This window comes from Micropterus salmoides, unplaced genomic scaffold (assembly GCF_014851395.1).
Source record: "Micropterus salmoides isolate LMB-PRFRI ecotype aquatic unplaced genomic scaffold, ASM1485139v1 Ms_hic_scaffold_4, whole genome shotgun sequence".
Taxonomy (NCBI): Eukaryota; Metazoa; Chordata; class Actinopteri; order Centrarchiformes; family Centrarchidae; genus Micropterus; species Micropterus salmoides.
The window spans coordinates 10343840-10364572 of NW_024043372.1; the positions used below are offsets into that span (position 1 = coordinate 10343840).

Below are 20733 nucleotides of genomic sequence, written 5' to 3' on the forward strand. Positions count from 1 at the left end.
GCCCGCAGACTCTCAAACCCGGTGTAACGTTATAACTATCGTTACATGATCAACAATAAACCAGTAACATGTTTGCAGCCAGCGTGTATAATTAACTTGATGGCAGTGGGACGTAAATGATTACGTTAATCGACTGCCAGAAGTTGGGCAAGTAAACAAACGCTCATTCATCTTTTCATAACGAACAACAGTCTGACCTAACCTCCGGTAGGTAGTAGCTAAAGCAAGAGGCAAGCTAACGTTAAATGGCCAATGCTGAGCTAAACATGTTCACTAACCTCACGGTTAAGGTTAGGGTAAGGGGCTTTGGGGAGCTGTCAACACATTTTCTAAAAATAAAGCTAGCTACCTAGCTAGCTGCTACTGCTTCCGATCTAGACAGGGCGTCTCATACGGACGCTGGAGCTCAATAGCTAACTAAGCAGTTAGAGGAAGCTCGTAAACACAGACACAGACACAGACACACACATCATTTGAACCTGATACATGATAAATCAAACTGTGACTATAAAAGGTTCTTGATTTGAAAAGATTTCCTAGAGATGTAATACTTTGTTTTTCAAGATGCTTCTGGGTTATAGTTATGATACTGTATAGTTTAAAATTAATCTAAAGTCTTGCTAGCATCACCTTGAGGCTGCAGTGTTGATTAAATTAATGAACAACATCCTGATGATTTAGCTGTTTGTGCTAGGTCATTGGGTCATTAAAATCTAAAAGGTTCATTCTCTGGAGAAAAGGAAATTATATATAACTGTCTGTCTTACCAATCAGCATGATGAGGCAAACCACAGGAAGTAGACTCTGTTACCCTGTCCTCATCTTCAGAACTTTGTTTTCTCATAATGAGACAATTTATGATAAAACACATTCTGACTTATGGAAGTGAGGGGAGTAAAATAAAAGTCAGGACATCAAACTGCGGTCAGACATCATCCTCGTCTTCAGGCTGATTAACAGGAAGTTAGAAATGGTTTGTTTATAGGCCCTCGCTCTGATTGTTTCCTTTGAGACTCCGCGATGTTGGATCAAACGTTGGCTCATTGCCTCTGAGACTAGGCGGGAAATTATGTCAGAAGACCAGTATGAGGTCCAGTTTGTCGACTATTTGATCAATTGCAGTGAAATTCTGTAGAGACATTAACTATCCCCAGTGGATGACCTTTGCTGACTTTGGTGATCTCCAAACTTTTCCTCTAGTGCCACCGTGAGGTTCAAGTTTTGTGGTTAAATGTTTCAACAAATATAGATTTAAACCCTTAACTTTTCATCCAACGCAGTCATCAGGTTAAACTTTCAATTTGTCCAATATAAAAAATGTATGTGAATCCTTTGGAATCACCTGGATTTCTGCATAAATTGGCCATAAAATGTGAACAATAGACAAACACTGCTTAAAGTAGTACCACACAAACAATTATATGTTTTTATTGAACACACTGTGTAAACATTCACAGTGCAGAAAAAGTACGTGAACCCTAATCAGGAATCAGCCAACTTGGAGTCCAATCAATGATGAATGATGATGAGATTGGAGGTGTTGGTTAGAGCTGCCTTATAAAAAACACACATCGATTTTAATTGTGCTATTCTCATGAAGCATTGGCTGATGTGAACCATGCCTCAAACAAAAGAGCTCTCAGAAGACCTAAGATTAAGAATTGTTGACTTGCATGAAGCTGGAAAGTGTTACAAAAGTATCTCTAAACGCCTTGATGTTCATCAGTCCACGGTAAGACAAACTGTCTATAAATGGAGAAAGTTCAGTACTGTTGCTATAATTGACGGAAAAATTTAATCCAAAGTTTATCAAGAAATTTTGCAGGAGAATGTAAGGCTGTCTGTCCGCTAATTGAAGCTCAATAGAAGATGGGTGATGCACCAGGACAACGACCCAAAGCACAGGACTAAATCGACAACAGAATGGCTTAAGCAGAAGAAAATACACCTTCTGGAGTGGCCCAGTCAGTCCTGACTTCAACCCGATTGAGATGCTTGGCATGACCTCAAGAGAGCAACTCACACCAGACGTCCCAAGAATATCGCTGAGCTGAAACAGTTCTGCAAAGAAATAATCCAAAATTCCTCCTGACCGTTGTTCAGGTCTGATCTGCAACTACAGGAAACGTTTGGTTGAGGTTATTGCTTCCTTTCAACCACTTATTAAATCCAAGGGTTAACATAATTTTTCCGCCCCGCACTGTCAATGTTTACATGGTGTGTTCAATGATAACATGAAAACATGTATTTGTTTGTGTGGGATTAGTTAAGCAGACTTAGGTTACATGAAGATCAGATCACATTTTATGACCAATTTATGCAGAAATCCAGATAATTCCAAAGATTCACATACTTTTTCCTTACACTGTCCAAAAACCTGTAAAACTATACTGACATTCTCATCAGCCTTAGCTGTACTTTTTGTTGCTAATTTAAAAGCATAGACTATAAAAAAAAGGGCTAGCACAGTATAACAGCCAACATCAGCATTTTAGTAGGATATTGTGAACATGCTAGCATTAGCATTTAGCTTGAAACTTATTATTAAAATTAAAATTATTATTAATTATTATTAAAAACATTCTTCTCATAGATAGGCTACCTACTTTAAACCCCTTTTTAAAATACAACAAATGAAAAAATTAAGGTGGTCTGGAAAACATCTAATTGAAGCTGAAACCTCTGTCAACTCACTTCAGTAGATTTGACATGAATTAAAAAGACACCGGTGTAACGGGGTTTACAGTGTAGTCCACCCATAGGAGTCCACCTCTGTGCTCGGTCAGCAGTGCGCGCTGCCGCGGCACAGAGCCCCGCCGCCGTGCACCGTGAACGCGCCTCTCCATGCGGTTTGATTAAAGAAGGAAAAGCAGAAAGAAATCAGCTGATGATAAAAAGGACATGAACCCGTTCCTGGAAAGGAGAGTAGAGTAGAGGACGATTTCGGTCTCTCATCTGAACCCCTTCCCGGTGTTCTGGGGGTCCGGTTCTCGGCTCAGCTGCTCCGCTCTTTGTCAGCCGGTTCACACACACAGAGACCCGGGCGGGTTTGTGTCTCTGAATGAAGCCGCTGTACCGGAGAGACACTCGTTGGTTTTAACACTATAATGAGCCGGTAGTGTTTTATTCTCTCGAGTTTTCTGTGGAATATGTGCTGTTAGGATTTATTTCCTGTTGGATTTTTATCACCTTTTGTTTGGAGGAAGAAGCGGCTGATGCTGCAGTTCATATAGTGAAGTCACACTGACGGAGGAATCACCAGATCAGGTCTTAATCGTTTTTATTAGCCTAAATCTTCTTCACAGGACCGTGGGAATGTGGAAACATCGCTGATGGAATTATTTCACCTTCGCAGGATGGATGTTTAAATTATTCGGAATCTTATTCGGTTATTTATCATAGTTGGCTCTGGGGAACGGCTTTGGGTTTCCTCAGTCTTTTGTGTGCAGTTGATCTGTCAGTCCCGGATTCTGTTGGACTGCTCCGGTCCCGTCCCGCTGTGTCCTGGGCTGAGCAGCACCATGCCGGAGTGCGTCTCGGTGCCCGAGTTCTTGCAGGAGGTTCTGGATGACTGGAGCTCCCCCACCACCTCCTCTTTCACCTCCAAGATGATCAGCTGCAGGAACACTGTCTACCTGCTGGAGGAGGTCAGTACTGACAGAGGGGTGGTTGTGGTCGGTACTAGTAGGCTCTTGGTAGCAGTACCAGTAGTAGTACCCTATCTATGCTAGTGGTGGACCGGAAATGTAGGCTACTATGGGAGGTTTCACCAGCCTAATGAATGAGATGAACCATTCTTCTCTCTTCTTCTCTTCAGCCAGGGCTGGAATGAACTACTTGGGGGCCCAGGGGCAAAAATGAGCTGCTGGACCCCCATTAAGCCCCCCCCCCCTCTCTGTGTATTAGTTTTCTAGATTAAAATTAGCACAGTTTCCAGCATTCTAACCTCTCTCTAAAAATTACATTTACATTCTTCTCATTATTTAACAGCAAATACACGATTAAATAATATTATATCTTGATCAGCTGAAATCAAAGTTTACACTCAAGACAACAAAAGCACGATGAAGGTTTTTATGGTTCTGTTTTGAAATAGTTTCCGTATAAACCTTTAACCACATATAGACTCTAGAGATCCGGCCTCTGTCAAATAACTTTGACAAGTCCAACTGTCAACACCCTAACCTCTGATCGAAGCACTTTGTGAGCTGAAAGAAACACTGCCTGGGAACATGATTAAATTTTTTTTTGAGATCCTAAGGTAGGCTATCTCTATAACACCCCTACATGTAGAGAAATACAATTTGTCACCCAGTCTTAGTAAATATACAGTAACAATATGAACATATTTCTTAAATACTACTAATACTATAAGCCACGCCATCTGCAATTTAAAATGAATAAATAACCCACCATTTTCATGAAGCACCTTGTAAAAATAAATCGTTTGTGACAACTCACCATTGATTACCTACTTTTTCTACGCTTAATAGCTAATTTTAACCTTGGGGGTGGTGACTTTGATTGTCTTGTTTTGTCCAACCAGAAGTCCAACAATGAGTCTATTATTAAAATATTATCCAACTATTTTCTGTCCATCTACAAATCAAACAGTTTGTGTAGCTGTGAAGTTGCTCCGCTGCTGTATGATGTCAGTTTCTGTGTGTGTGTGTTTTTGGTTAGGGGGCCCTTCAAACCCCCCAACACGCACACACACTGTCTGTTGGTCAGGGGAGTCATTGACCCGGAGACTTCAGATGTTCGACTGACCTGAAAAACAGAGACTCAAACTGCCCCTGCCCCCCTTTTTACCCCCAATGGAGTTGGCATATGTAACCACGGCAACAGATTAATCCACATTAGTATTCATTGTTTTTTGATGGTAATGAGGAGGAGCCACAGAGCTGATTATTAATAAGGATATGAGTTAATCTGCAACCTGATGCTGCATTCATGGGAAGCTAGAAAGTGGGAATTTACAACTTTGTTGAGAATGTTATGCATTAAACACCCTATTTATATTTCATGAACTGGACTGTGTGAATCCAGACTTCGTGGTCTGTGGTCATATGTTTCCTGATGAGGATTTGAGTGTGTCAGTCCGTGGCTTCCCAGCATGCACTGGGTCAGAGGATTCATGGACACAAGTCTCAATTTATGCTTCACCTCATTCTTGACATTTGTGATGATTCCAAGCTGAAAATGTTTCATGAAACTAAACCAAAGAGTTTTATTGAAACTTCCTCAAGTGGCCTGTCTAAAGATAAAAAAAGATACAAAATGGGGAAAATGATTTAATTTTACCTATTGCTCAAATAAACAGTTACAGTACACAAAGGAGACACTGGGGACAGGATTAGTTCAAGTTAATTCATAGAGATACACAAACCCCAACTCTACTGTCAACCATGTCAGCATGAGTGATTGGTTGTCGAATATTGTTCTTGAAGTTCTTGTAAAGCTATTTGTAAAACAAGGTCAATCAGTTTTTGGGGGTGAAATTATATAATTAATGTGTATTTCTCAGCATCACTGAGCACCTGTGGCTCTGTAAAAGATCTGTGAAATTGTAATCAATCTGTAACGTTCCTGTATCATGAATTTTAACTTAACTAAGCCAGGTATGTATTCTGTTACTATGAAAAGTACAATAATAATAATGACTGTTTAATCTATTTTTAATTCTATCTAATCTGGGAATTGTTAAGCTGTTTACCATTGTTTTTTTTTTTTTGCACCTCAAGAAATGATAAATCAGATCCTATGTGTAAAAATAAGCATTGTTGATACATGTAGCCCTTGATGTTTGGAAGTGGAGTACAGATTTAATCCTCTCCTCATGCCATGATAGAGTAAATGTTCTGTAAATTTATTGAGAAACTGTTAATGGATAAAATACCCAAGGAATGTTTTTTTTTTTTTTTAATCTAATGAATCAAATGCCTCATAAATCAAAATATTTCATCACATTGATGCCAACAAGAGGCCTTTTTTCACAGCAGACATTTTGACAGTGTCACTGTAAGAAAAGCACAGATGTAAATAACAAAATGAATGGAGGGTGAATTCCATTTAGCTGCTTTTGTTCCAGGGTCCTGTTATTGTTCATGCTGGCTTGCTGTCTCTCTGTCTCACTCACTGTCATGTTTTAGTAGGACAGCGTGGAGCCATTATTATTAATAACTCTTGTTCTTTTCGTACCATGAAAAGTCAAAATGTCAGCTGTGAAAAAGGTCTGATACACCCATTTATAAAAATTAAAGACATCTGAGTATAACCTGTGCTGCAAAATCTCTGAGGATAGACAAATTTATATCTTCTTTGATTATCGGACTAAAAGTCAGTGACATCTGACTTCAGCTGCTTCATGTGGAGATTTAGATGATGAGACTCACACAGGAATGTAGCTGTCTGTTGTCAGAGAACAAAGCTCGTCCTCTGTGTGTGTGTGGCACTAATTCACCTGCTGACTCAACACACACACACACACACACACACACACACACACACACACACACACACACACACACACACATTCAGCATATTCACATACTGATAATTAGAACATCTCAGATGTTTGAATGTTCTGTTAAATGTGTGTGTTCAGGTTCTGGACAGTGACCGGTTGGTGTTGCAGAAGATGAAGAAAGCAGCTAAAGCCAAATACACATCAGGACAAGGTACACACACACACACGCGTGCACACACACACACACACACACACATTACTTCCTAACACTACTAATAATTATTTCCTCCCGCACGTTCGGATAAGTCCCTACACCACTCAAACTTACAGCTCTCACCCCCATCCTCAGGAAACCTGGTCTCAACCCCGACATCATGTCCACCTTCCAACCTATCTCCAATCTTCCCTTCCTATCAAACATTCTGTGACGTGTTGTCGCTGCTCAAATCAAGACCCACCTTACCTTTAACAACCAGTTTGAACCATTACAACCTGGATTCCACAGACTCCCACCAGCCACAACACACCACTTGAACAGCCCTCCTGAAAGTCACGAATGACCTCCTCCTCTCTTATCATTCTGGCCCACTCACCATCCTCATCATGCTTGACACATTTAGATCACTCATTAATAGCTTCCTCTTTAGATTAGCCTTCACCTTCGAATAATATTAAAAGTCACCTGTTGTTATTTGCTAGTTTTATTGTTTCCCTTGTATTTATGCATTTTATGTATTGATTTTATTGCTTCACCTATTTTTTAACGTGCTTAATGTACTGATTTTATTGTAAAGTGACTTTGAGTATCCTGAGAAGCGCTATAGAAATAAAATGCATTATTATTTATATTATTACTACTTCTTTCTGTCAGACCACGTGTCTCACCTGGAGCAGTACATTCATTCGATGGAGAGGCTGTCTGTCAACTGTCACTCTAATGGAGAGACGGAGGTTGGCTCTGCCTTCTGCCGACTGGCGGACTTTTCTAAAGAGCTCCTCTCTCCCATGAAGAACCTGGTAAGACATCAGTGATAGCAGTATGATGTCACAGGATCAGAGGTCACAACTCCTGCACCTGATAAGCTTTAGAGCATCTCCTTTAAACCCAATGATTAGTGCTGATCTGGTCTTACTAAACTAATTAACAAAACATCAGTTAATTAACTAGATTAACTAGTCTATTCAAAACTCCCTCTAATTAAAAACCCATGGTTCCGGTTAACTGTTCCATTCCATACTCTATTGGAAAAATCTATTGAATTATAATTTGACTCCATAGAAAAATCCCTGACCTTCTTAAAAACCAGTTGGCTCCGGTCCTTTACACACTTAAATTGGAAAATTGCTTGATGAAAAACCAACTGGGTCTTACCCTGTCTATTCCAAACTCCACTGAGAAACACTCTAATTGAGAACCTATGATTTTCCATTGTGGAAACCTCTGATTAATAATCAACTGCATGAGGCACATCAACCTTTAAACATCAAACAACATGCTGTGTGTTGCCCCTTACTATAGGCTATCAGTGGAAGTTACTTCAGTTATGTTTTTCAAGCAGATGTACAAAAGTTTTAAAAATAAAAATTCTCATCATCTTTCTGTTGCTTATATTAAGCAGTACAGTAAAGTATTACTCATGATGCCTTTCAACAGTGAATTTTCTCCACCATAGATGACCTGTGTCTGTGTCTGTGTGTGTGTGTGTGTGTGTGTGTGTGTGTGTGTGTGTGTGTAGTTAAAGAGCATGCTCCACAACATCAACTTCTTCCTGGACTCTCTGGTTAAAGGAGACCTGAGGGAGGTGAAGGGGGTGAGGACTTTATCTTTACTTTCTGCTTTCATGTCACCTGGATGATGCATATAAACAGACCTCAGGTCAGACTGGATGGACTGTTAAACATGTCACAAAAGTTATTATTATTAATATTATCATATCTGCTCCTTGTGGCCTCGGGGTAACGCTGTCTGTCACCTGTTTGTAGTAAAGTTCATGATCAGAGGTTGGATCTGTGTGTTTACATTCTATCATGAAAAGAAGAATGTGTTAAAGTTCGATAATAATTTAAGTGGATCTATGTCTTTGTAGGATCTGAAGAAGCCTTTTGACAGAGCATGGAGGGACTATGAGAGCAGATTGTGAGTGATCACACTGAATTATCTTTTACAAGATACTATTATCTCTATTATTATTTTTTGTTTTTGGAGTATTCTGGTGTGTTTGTGCATGTGAATATCATTATTATGGTTTCAGAAAACTTGATAAGTTCTTGTCTATGTTTCGAGAAACATTGAATATGGAGTACTCTGAAAGATCCGGATACTTTCTCTACTAGAGTTGCATATTCAGAGTGGTCGCTGAGGACTTAAAAATCACTGCTAACCAAGCTACTTTGTCTCGATACTGCTCGCTTAGCCAAGGATTCTTCCACCACCATTTCATTAACTCTGGCTGAATGCTGTAATGGCACATCTTAAACCTGAACAGCTAATGCATACTACTCTTGGCTAAACCAGAATGTTTCGTAAGATCTGGAAACCTTTTCTACTTTATTGAAAAACCTTGACAAATCTCCATTACTAATAATTTATGCATGGTAATGCTGGAGGCTAGAGTTGATGTTGGTATATGTGGTAATTGAATCTGTGCGTGACAGTTTGTTTCCAGTTTGTTTCAATAAATAATCAATTAATAAAAAGCTCTTACTCTAACCATGTGCTCCAGATCCTATAACATTGATAACCTGGGGGCTGACTTGGACAGCTGCTCTTATCTACCATTACTGATGACCAAATGAAGAAGCTAAATCGAAGCAGAGCATTTCACTTGTTGTAACTGTCATTTTTATTACTAGAGGTTGAAAATGTTCTGGACACTATTGGTGTATGTTAATGCGCCAAGTACGCTACTACCAGTGGTCTGAAAGCGTCTACAAACAACTATAAATTTATCATTTAACCTCCAGAGCCTCCATCAGACTTCAGTAAAACCACTTCCCAATAATGGAAGCTAATACTTGATGTGACTATATTGTGGACTTAATATCCACTGCTGCCAAAGCCGTGATATGATTATGTACAAACAGTCCTGTGTGATGTCAGGAGGCTTAAATATTTCTCTAGAAATATCACTGGGCAGCATATGATGTCGGGTCAGTGACACTGATATTTAGCAGCCTCACTGTCAGTGGTAAAGATGTATTCAGAATATTTACTCAACTAAAAGTACCAATCCAACAATATACAAATAATCTATTATAAGTAAACGTCCTAATTAAATAAAAGTACAGAAATATTATCAGTAAAAACTACTTAAAGTATCAAACTACTTGTTTAGTCCCTGTTACCGATATATTATTATGGCATTATTAGATTGTTAAAACTGGTCCATCAGTGTGTAGGCAGCATTTTACAGTTATACCTACTTTTAACTGCATTAACATATTATATATTATCTAGTTTACTCCACTGGTTCCCAACACCCCTATGTTGGCTAGGCCCCTTCAAAGGGACACAAGATAAATCTGAGGGGTCATGAGATGATTGATGAGAAAGGAAAAAATAAAGTTCTGTTCATTTTCTGGACTTTGGAGGAAATTTTTGCTTCATTTCGTGAATATCAGGTACTTTTACCTCTTTGGGCCTCAACTGTTATTTAAATGAAACTATCTAAAAACTTTAAAAGGGAAAGGCCTCTATGGTGGAACTGCTAGCAACATGTTGTAACTTATAACCTTATTTTTCATGCAAAATCTGAAAAGTAAATATAGGTGTCAGATAAATGTGATGGAGTAAAAAGTATTAATTGGAAATGCTCAAGTAAAGTACACTTATCTCAAATTTGCTGTCTGTTAGTGGAGACAGGTTACAGATAAAACAAACACAGCTGATTAAACACACACATAGTCTGTATGTGTGGAGTACCTGTAATGTAATTAGTGGATTCAAATAGTGTGTGTGTGTGTGTGTGTGTGTGTGTAGCAAGCAGGTGGAGAAGGAGAAGAGGGAGTTAGCTCGTCAGTATGGGATGGTGAGGACCGAGGTGAGTGGAGGAGAAATTGCAGAGGAGCTCGAAAAGGAGAGACGCTCCTTCCAACTGAGCATGTGTGAGGTCAGTGACTTCACCTTTTTCTGTGATCCCCCCTCCCACTTTGACTCCCCCCTCTCCCTGATCCTTCATCTTTACCTCATCGATTTTCTCCTCCTCTTCTTCTTTTTTCTTCCTTCTTCTTCTTCTTACTTCATCTTCTTTTTCCTGGTTCTTCTTTCTCTTCTTAATGCTCATCCAGGGCCTCCTCACACTTCTTCACCTCCCTCTGCCGCTTCTCCTCAGCTACTCTGAAACATAATCATCACTAACAACTTGTGCACCAGTCGCTCGGTCCAATAAATAGACTCTTCTCTCTCCCAGTATCTGATCAAAGTCAACGAGATAAAGACGAAGAGAGGAGTCGACCTGCTGCAGAACCTCATCAAACACTACCACAGTCACAACAAGTAAGATCACACACACACACGAACAAGCCAATATGCAGTAAACAGACATGGTTGTATTTACTGTATCTGTGTGCATGTGTGTTTAGTTTCCTGCAGGAGTGTGTTTCCACCACTCAAAGGTTGAAGCAGTACATGGAGGAGCTGAATGGAGTCCTGACGACGGTATGACAACAAGGAACAGCAGTGCACTTTCATATTGTGGCTGTGATGAACAGCAGCATCTAGGCGTTATGTTTTGGTAGATTTTCTCCCCCTGCAGTCAAAGTACATGGATAACAATGTTAGCTTAATTTGATTATTGATAATTTAACACAATCATCAAAATTATCTGCAGCTGTTGTCAGAGCAACAAGTCCTGAAGGTTAGTCCTATAAAAGCTCACTCACAGGCATTTTTAGGGTGAAACCCCACACATTAAAATTATTTTCAGGTACAAATGACTCCATTTCTTAGAGATATGTTAATTTTAGATGAGAACATGTAGGAGAGATACACTAGAGTTAAATACCTACAGTATACATGATAAAATACTCAACAAAAAAAGATAGGTACCCTTAAAAATAAACCAACCTGACTGTCTGACTGTGGACAAATGGACCCAAAAAACATGGATGTAAGACATTTATGAATAAATAAGTATAGACTGTAATTATGTGTGTAAAATGATCTATTAATAAAAGTAAACTAAAGATAAATTATCTACCAAACACCGTGATGATGGATGGCCTTGCAATTAAATTTGCTTAATCCACAACATCAGTCTCTGTATGGTGATTTAATAACTATTAACATTTAGTTAAGTTTTTAACAACTAATTGTATAAGTGATGAAAGTGTGGAAGCAGCAAAATAACAGCAGTAACAAAGCAGGACACACATCAAATGAGAATTATGTCCATGTGTCTATCCCCCCAGAGTATAGAGAGGTTTCCAGTATTAGAAACTAACTAAGTATGTTTACTCAAGTACTGTACGTGAGTACACACTTTATGTTATTTCCGTTTTATGCTACTTTAAACTTCAACTTCAAAGGGAAATATTGTACTTTTAACTCCACTAAATGTATTTGATACCTTTAGTTACTTTTCAGATTCATTTTATTAATATGAAATATAATACATTTAACAAATATATTATGATTTATAAAGATACGACTTTATTGATCCCCACACATTTTTCCAAAATAACTTAACCTAACATTAAAAGAACAACCCTCTGACTGTGTGATAAATAACCAAATTAGCTGGATGAGAATTAACAGGATCATTTCAGCCTGATCACAGCGTGTTAGCCTGGATTTGTTGAGCTACATGTGAAGAAAACGGCTCAGGTGAGCTGTTGTGTGTCTGCAGGTGAAGCAGCGCCAGGAGGAGGAGAAAAGACAGCTTGTGTCTCTTAGAGATCAGCTGAGGCCGGTTGTCCACACAGACCAGGTGAGAGACCCAGCACTCACACTAATGAATATTATAATACTGTTCAACAGAAAATGAATGTGTGCGTGTGTGTGTGTGTGTGTGTGTAGGACTCTTTACCTAAGCAGGTGTACAGTATGCATCAGCTGCTGGGAGACAAACAGTACGGGACAGAAAGAACAGGATTCCTCTACAAGAAGAGTGACGGGTAAAAGACAAAAAATAAATAAAAACACATTAGAATACACACTGAAACACTGACCATCACTATTAGTAATTTTAGTAGTACATCTAAAACTGTGTCTGTCTGTGTTTCAGGTTGAGGAAAATGTGGCAGAAGAGGAAATGTTCAGTTCACAACTGTTACCTCACCATCGCTCACGCTACTGTAAGCTCACCTGCACTGTGTTCTTGTTTTCTTTACGTTGCTGCCTTCAAAATAAAAGCACGCAACCCGTCTGTCGGAGCTAGATCAAATGAATGACGTGTATTTGATATTGTTGGATAACTGTTATACAAGTAATATTCTGTTGAATGATTAAATAAACTGTTTCATAGTAGCCTATTTAAGTTTTGTGCAAGAGGAATTACAGGCCTGTCCCAAATATAGGCAGGGTCAGTTCAGTGATTTTAGCAAATAAAAGCCCGGACTATTAATCAAAGTTTTACGGTAATCTAGCAGTGCACTTCTAACCTGGTGAATGTTTGGTCGCTTGTTCAACAACCTAAGGTGCAGGACAAGACGTGTTGTTTCTTGTAAGTTAGATAAGAGGAGACTTTAGCAGGAAAGCTAATGTGGGTTGTTGTTCAGAGTCAGGTGCTTTTGGGTTAAAGATACCTAAAGCATGAACAGTTCAATGCAACATGTAATCTAGCAATATCTTGTCACACAGATATAAGCTTCACTGTTTACTCTTCACTCTCCTGACAGTTTCAGAGCCACACAGAGTTGCTGCTGATGCTAAATCAACATTGCCTGCCAAGGCAATCACAGAGAAATGCAATGTATTGGTCTCAGAGGTTGGTGCTAACAGTGATTGTGCATCAACAATGCGTCTACAAAACAAGTTTATTGCAGGGAGTAATGGAAAGAAGGAGCAGGCACAGTCAGCTATTGGATTAAATCAGATCTTACACCAGCTGCCTCTCTGTTTTATTTCTGACTGTAGCTTTCCAGCAAGTGTTTGTGTAGCATTAACAGGCACTGTCTCACTACGGGTGTTGTTCAGTCAAGTTTTCAGACTTAATTGATCTTTCCTGTGACTATCTTTATTCTCTTCTTTTGTTGGTAGATTTGAAAAATACTGTCAAAGTTTAATGGCTGATCCTCCAACATTACGTTAAACGTAATCAATCCTTTGTCCGTATTTGATAGCAGAATCTCTAATAATGTTACTGTATAACTTTTGAATTACTTATGACTTCTTACTAGTTTGTCAGCCAGCTGTAACGCAATCACAAATCAAGATTTCAGTCAGGACAACTTTTATCAAATAAATTGATATTTGCTCTAATTTATGTTTGGCGGTAACTAGGAGAGCACACCTCTCTGCCCATCCATGTGCATTCATGTAAAATGAATGAAAAAAAAATTAAAATGAAATGAGGCAGAGAGCAGCAGCAAAGACCCCCCCCTCCTCCCGAGCCACAGGGTACAGAACAGAGTAGGCATCAATAACAGAAATAATTTGAGCGAGAAAGAAGGAGCTGTGGTGGCGTCAGGTTACAAGCTGCTTGCAGATGAAGCAGCAAGGATCAGCAGGCTAAAACTGCTTAAACAAGGAATCTTTTATGGAATTTGCCAATGAATGCTAAGATAGGAGTCAGCTGAGATTTCATCTGATGTGACTGGCTTTGAGATGGGCTGCTGTCAGCTGATGTGCTGGGATTGTGAGCTGAGCTTGACTTCATTGCCTGCCTGAACTAACGCTATGTTCGGTTAGTTTGATTGATTGATACTGATCACCCCCCTTTTGTATCTCTCAGCCTAATAAACCTCCGACCAAACTCAACCTGCTCACCTGTCAGGTTAAACCCAGTGTGGAGGACAAGAAATGCTTTGACCTCATATCTCGTAAGATACGCACACACAAACACACACATAATAAAGGGAACATGAAACAGATAATAGTATAATAGTATATAATAGTATTTTGCATAATGTGAAAATAAGAAGAAATATGATAACAAATAAATATAGAATAGGCCTATATAATATTAGTTATATAAACAAAAAAATATTAGGGATATAAACAGTTCATAAAACATTTGTGCTGTATGTAAGGCATAATACCTGGTAAGTTTGTACGTTCCATGATTGTAATGGAACGTACAAATGGTGGTGCAGTGGATTTCAACCACCGTGTTACAATCATGGAACGTGCAAACTTTCAGGGTATTTTCCTACATAGACCATGGCCACTTACCAACAAAATGCCAGATTAAAAAAAGTTTTTTATTTACTCATAACTAATTCGGATCTCGCTTTTCAATTTTAAACAACCGATATGGTTCCTGAGCCTCAGAATTCCTTGTGCCATTTGCATTGCTTTGCAGCATCTAGCTAGACAGGAAGGGTTTCACCATAGATGTATCTATTTTATATCTGTGGGTTTCACAGGGTCATCTCTCCCTTGCAGCACATTCCTCTAGCTACCAGCCTCACTGTAGCTAACGATATTTTAAAAGTAATCTCTTTCCTCCTCCGACCGTCAGTTGATTTGGACGTCCAGATTCACGCAAATATCAAACACATTTCAGATTACATTTGCATGGTTCTGACTGAGCAGGTGTAGTGAAAGGCAAAAGCAGTCACCCTGTCAACCTGGATTGGAACACGGGTCTACAGGGTACAAACATGCAACTTCAACCGCAACGCCAAAGAGTCAGAGCCAGGATCAGTATGGCAGTCTAAGCACATACTCCACTGTAGTGAGGGTACTCCGTCACAGCAGCTGTTAACCTTTTTTTTTGATGGTTACCTAATTATACAGTGGTGGAATATAAGTACCCTTACTCAAGTACTAGACTCAAACACAAATTGAAGTATTTGTAATGCAATGTATGCAACTTGATACTTCTACTCCACTACATTTGTCTGACAACTTTAGTTACTTTTCAGATTACAATTGTTCATGTCCTTCCTGTCTAGTTTTTTTATTTTTAAGTATTAAGAGTCCCTTTGTAGCTTGAGAAAATTCTCCTACTTATTAAGCTAAATAAACTATTTAAACCTGCCTTGGATCAGTTGGAAAATGCATCGTCACAAAACTGAAAGCCAGGCTGTTTCTCTGAGTTCATGAAAAGTTGTTAGAGATACGTGGTTACAGGACGGAGACACTACAAACATATTATTTATTTATTAACCAGCATAAATCACATATATAGTTTCTTTAGAGTAAGTACTTTTACTTTTGATACATTACATACATGTTTGATAGATATACTTTTACTTAAGTAAAGTTTTAAATACAGGACTTTTACTTTTAGGAGGTTTTTCACAGTGTCTTTAATTACAGTTTAAAACTGGCGCTCATTTAGAAATGTAAACAAACACATATGTCACAGGTGTCCAGTTATAATTTCCGGTTACTAAAAGTTAATCCACATCTTCCAGCTAAATCAGAATCCAGAATTTTCAGTGACCATGGTATAAATGCACAAACATAATTATATGGGTCAGCATATTAATTGCATTATATATAACACCCTTTGTGTGTCCTCCAGATAATCGGACCTACCACTTCCTGGCTGAGGATGAAGCTGAGTGTGTGGCGTGAGTCAAAAATAAACTTTATCACGAGGAGCTGTTGAAAAAGTAATACTCATATCATTCAGAATTTGTTTATTAAATGTGTTTTGTGTCTATCTGTGTGTGTGTGCGTGTGTGTGTGTGTTCAGATGGATCTCGGTGCTCAGTAACAGTAAGCAGGAGGCTCTGAGCGCTGCTCTGGATGGCGGGAGGAGAGGGGGAGGAGGTGGGGAGAGCAGTGTGGAGGATCTGACCCGGGCCATCACTGATGACATCAGACGGATGCCAGGAAACAACAACTGCTGTGACTGCGGAGCACCAGGTAGTCTCTGTCTGTCAATCAATCAGTCAATCAAGGCATCTTGTCGGCTCTCTCATTCAACCTCATATCCACCCCACTTTAACTAAACATCGACGTTCCAGTAGAAATTTAATTTAACTACGTAATTGAGATGTAGATCTTTTTCAAGAGAGTCCTGAGAACAAAAACATTTACAGACCAACAAACAAGCGACAAATATAGCAATTAATAACAACAATTAAAAGAGTTATAACAAACGTCAGGTATAGAGTTGGAATAACAGATTATTTGATAATGAAAATACCATAAAACTTTAAATAATAGCCAGGGCTTTAATTTGCTTCATTCACTGAACTGAACCTGCATATATCTGGGACAGGCCTTTAATTCCTTTCACATAAAACCTTTGCTCAGCAAATAGGCATCTATGAAACTGTTTATTTAAACCAGTATGAATATTGCTTATATAAAATTGAGGAATAACATATCAATCATGAATCATTTATTTGATCTAGCTCTGAGATATGAGGGACAGCATATCTAGGTCAACCTCATGCAGAGAGAGAGAGAGAGAGAGAGAGGAAGAGAGAGAGGAAGAGAGAGACTACGATAGAAAGGATGAAAACCAAAGACTACTGTAGTTATTTCAACTTTAACTTTAATTAAAAAAACGTTTTCATTCTTTTGATCGGTGGACCCTTAGGGACTAAAGGAAAATAAATAATTAAGAAATGGACACATATTCTGACTTTATGTTGCGTCAAAGCCGCTGACCCGGTGGGCTTTAAGAGGCTTTATACATCCAAAGAACTTCTATAAAAATGAGACCAGGCCTCTAATTGTGACCTGTGTTTAAATGTCAAAACATGTAGCCACACCAGGCCAGTAAAAGGGACCGGCATCTAATGGCCGTTCGCTAAGCCACGCCCCAGCTGGCCAATCACAGCACAGTATAGGTTTTGCTCTAACTGAGGTCCGACATTTTCATGGCTGCGCTCTATTGACTCTAATGTAAAAGGAGCCGTTTTCTAGCTTTTTTTTTTTTTTACAATTACAGTCGCTACCCAGAGAGGTTGAAAGGAGAAGTATGATTTATTCCCTTTCCAAAACCTAAAGCAAATCCAGAAAAATGTAGACTGTGGATTGTTTCTAATGTAATGTAAGTTAGCTAACGCTAGCTAACTTACTGTTCTGCTTTTTAATGATTGTAATAGTGACTACAGACATACCCAGTTTTACAGGAACAGTGTTGATCCTTAATATCGTTGTCCTCTTTCTTAATAGTGAGGTAATGCAGTGTTTCACTTTTACTCTGTGACTGGTAGGCTTTAGCTTCTGTCTTTAATTTTTTCACGGAAGTTTGACAGCCTGAATTCAGCCTTTTATTTTTTTTAACCTTTATTTTACCAGGAAAGAAATCCATTGAGATTTTTAATCTCTTTTACAAGGATGTCCTGGCCAAGATGTGAGCCTTCAAATACACAATGCAACTGCAAAACTTTCTAAGATCACTTTCAAGATCACCAAACATTACACAATATTTCTCGAGGGAGTGCAGTAATAGAAAGTGGCAGCGGCTTGATAAAAGTCTGATAGGACAGTTTTTCGGACTTAGCAACAGTAACTAAGGGGGCATGGCTTAGCAAAGGGTCAATTGGGACTAGGCTTTTAATTGAATTTTTACGGTAGTCATTAGTTGCATCGCTAATTAGATATTTGTTTCTATTGCTACTTTCGTTGGTGCTGTCAGTAAAACTCATGTATATGGCAAAGATAATAAACAATAAACTCTGACTCTTTCTCTGTCTCTGTAGATCCCGGATGGCTCTCGACCAATCTGGGTATCCTGACCTGTATCGAGTGTTCAGGGATCCACAGGGAGATGGGGGTCCACGTCTCCAGGATCCAGTCTCTGAGTCTGGACAGTCTGGGGACTTCAGACCTGCTGGTAGGTCTCACCTGTTAGCTAACAAGCTAATCCATCATCAGTCCGTCCTGTAGTCAACTAAGTTTAGTTGACAGCTGAGTTCAAACCTCACAACTCGTATTGTCAGATATAAACTGCAGATTAAATCAGTTTTAGCTTATACTCGCTCTTAGTGGTCCTGAAAAGCACCTTTCGAGTCATTGTGTAGATCTCACATTACTTTTTATGTCCACTGTCTTGCAGCTTTTGACTTTCTATCAAAGAACCAGATATGTTCTAACACAGTTGATCATCTTTTGTACCGTAAACTGGGAGAGTTTCATGTCTATCCAAACTGTGAAGTGCGTCAACTATGAGTCAACTTAAATTGTCTATAATGGAACTGAATAGACCCTCTGGTTCTAGTTCACTAATCCCAACTAACTACAGGATGGCGCTGGATTAGCTTGTTAGATAACGAGATACAACATGTAATTTAGACAGCTTTGTTGGAAGGGCGACTTCCCGTTGATGGAGATAGTTCAGGACTTTCTTCAGTCAGTTCTGACTGATTCTAGTTAGATATAAATTTTCACAGGCTCTAACTTTCTTTTTTAATTGAATTTCCCGCTCTATCTACTGTGCATGTAGGGAGATAATTCTGTCTTCTCTCTCTCTCCCAGTTGGCTAGAAATGTTGGTAACGCTGGATTTAATGAAATACTGGAGGCGAACCTGATGAGTCCGTCACTGAAGCCCTCCCAACACAGCCACATGTAAGACACACACACACACACACACACACACACACACACACACACACACACACACACACACACACACACACAATTTATTCTAGTAAAATATAGTTTTCATTTTAATTAATTTGATACTGTATTTGTGTGTGTGTGTGTGTTTTGTGTGTGTGTGTGCGCGCAGGGCGGAGCGTAAAGACTTCATCCTATCAAAGTATCAGGACGTTAATTTTGTGAGGCGGAGCCACAGCTCATCTGCAGCGCTGCGACTTGGCCTGCAGGAGGCGACCAAGAGCTGCGACATCTACAGTCTGATCCAGCTGTACGCTCAGAGAACGGAGCTCAGCCAGCCGCTGCACACACACATACAGGTAAACTCAGGTGCACAGACATACGGGTACACACACACACACACACACACACACACACACACACACACACACACACATACACAGGTAGACTCAGTACAGGTTCAGACACAGATTATGTATCTGTGTGTTCACATACACACACTTACAGGTACACAGGTAGACACACATACAAGTATATGCCCACCAGGAAACAAACAGGTAAACTCCCATATACACACACAGTCAGCAGTGTGTTTCCATGCCAACAGGAGAAAGGGGAGACGGCGCTCCACCTAGCTGTCCTATTGGCCGACAGAACTTCACTGCACATCCTTGACTTCCTAGCCCAGAATTGGTCAGTCTGCTCTTACGGCATTTATGAGTGATTTTATCATATTATGTGTGTGTTAATGTGTACACTTGTGTGTTTACCTGCATGTGTGTTTTTTTTCTTCAGCTCCAACGTGGACGTGCAGACGTCAGCAGGAAACACGGCGCTGCACTACAGCTGTCTGCACAACAAGAGCGACTGTGTGAGACTGCTGCTGAGAGCCCGGGCCAACACACACCTGAGTAATACATGCACACAACTACGCTACACACCAATTGTTTTTACCCGACACCTGTGAGGATCCTCGTTGACAGACTCCTCCCACACCTCCTAACTTTTATCTAAACCCAGTTCAGACCGTCAAATCAAGTTTTATCCCTTAAGCAGCCAAAATATCATCACTTTCTAAAAATTACCATTACTTTCCAAAATATATATGATATTTGTGGAAAGTGAGGACATTTTCAGAGGGAGGGGATGATTTTAGAAAGTCGGGAAGTTTTTTAGAAAGTTGAGACATTCTGTCAAGTCAAGATATTCTTTGAAAGTGAGTGAAAGTGAAACAATTGGGGTAATTTTTCAAAGTGAGTTTTTTTGATGAAGATATTTCTAGAAAGTAAGGACATTTGTAGTGGGTACATATAAGTGAGGGCATGTTTTGGAATTGAGGAGATTATTTGAAAGTAGGGAAATTTATTTTTAAGTTACTTTCAGAAATATCTTCACTCTCAACTGGTCCTCACAAATGTAGAGGTACATGAGCTTATCCTGCTGATGATCATGACGGCAAAGAACCCGTTAGTAATATTAATATTGTAACTGTGTGTGAACAGAGAACGATTTAGGAGAGACCGCTCTGGACGTGAGTCGGAGGTTGAAGCACGGCCACTGTGAGGCGCTGGTGAGATCACAGTTACTCTTCTCTACATGTGACTGTTGATCTCAGCATTACACTAACTGTACCT

At 39.4% G+C, this 20733-nt stretch overlaps 1 protein-coding gene across 2 annotated transcripts in view; it reads left to right on the forward strand.

Annotated features, from left to right (window-relative positions):
• The first annotated feature begins 2843 nt into the window (after positions 1–2843).
• The window catches only part of unm_sa1614 (un-named sa1614), a 29982-nt gene continuing 12092 nt past the window's right edge, over positions 2844–20733 (forward strand). For both annotated transcript variants that reach the window (XM_038696136.1, XM_038696135.1), the window contains exons 1-20: positions 2844–3647; positions 6608–6680; positions 7341–7486; positions 8206–8280; positions 8557–8606; positions 10449–10578; positions 10879–10964; positions 11051–11126; positions 12316–12396; positions 12486–12583; positions 12694–12763; positions 14362–14449; positions 16102–16150; positions 16276–16448; positions 18242–18375; positions 19017–19108; positions 19272–19458; positions 19707–19792; positions 19895–20010; positions 20602–20669. In XM_038696136.1, the coding sequence (XP_038552064.1) occupies positions 3522–3647; positions 6608–6680; positions 7341–7486; positions 8206–8280; positions 8557–8606; positions 10449–10578; positions 10879–10964; positions 11051–11126; positions 12316–12396; positions 12486–12583; positions 12694–12763; positions 14362–14449; positions 16102–16150; positions 16276–16448; positions 18242–18375; positions 19017–19108; positions 19272–19458; positions 19707–19792; positions 19895–20010; positions 20602–20669 (2004 nt within the window). In that variant the 5' untranslated portion in view covers positions 2844–3521. The remainder of the gene's footprint in view (positions 3648–6607; positions 6681–7340; positions 7487–8205; positions 8281–8556; positions 8607–10448; positions 10579–10878; positions 10965–11050; positions 11127–12315; positions 12397–12485; positions 12584–12693; positions 12764–14361; positions 14450–16101; positions 16151–16275; positions 16449–18241; positions 18376–19016; positions 19109–19271; positions 19459–19706; positions 19793–19894; positions 20011–20601; positions 20670–20733) is intronic.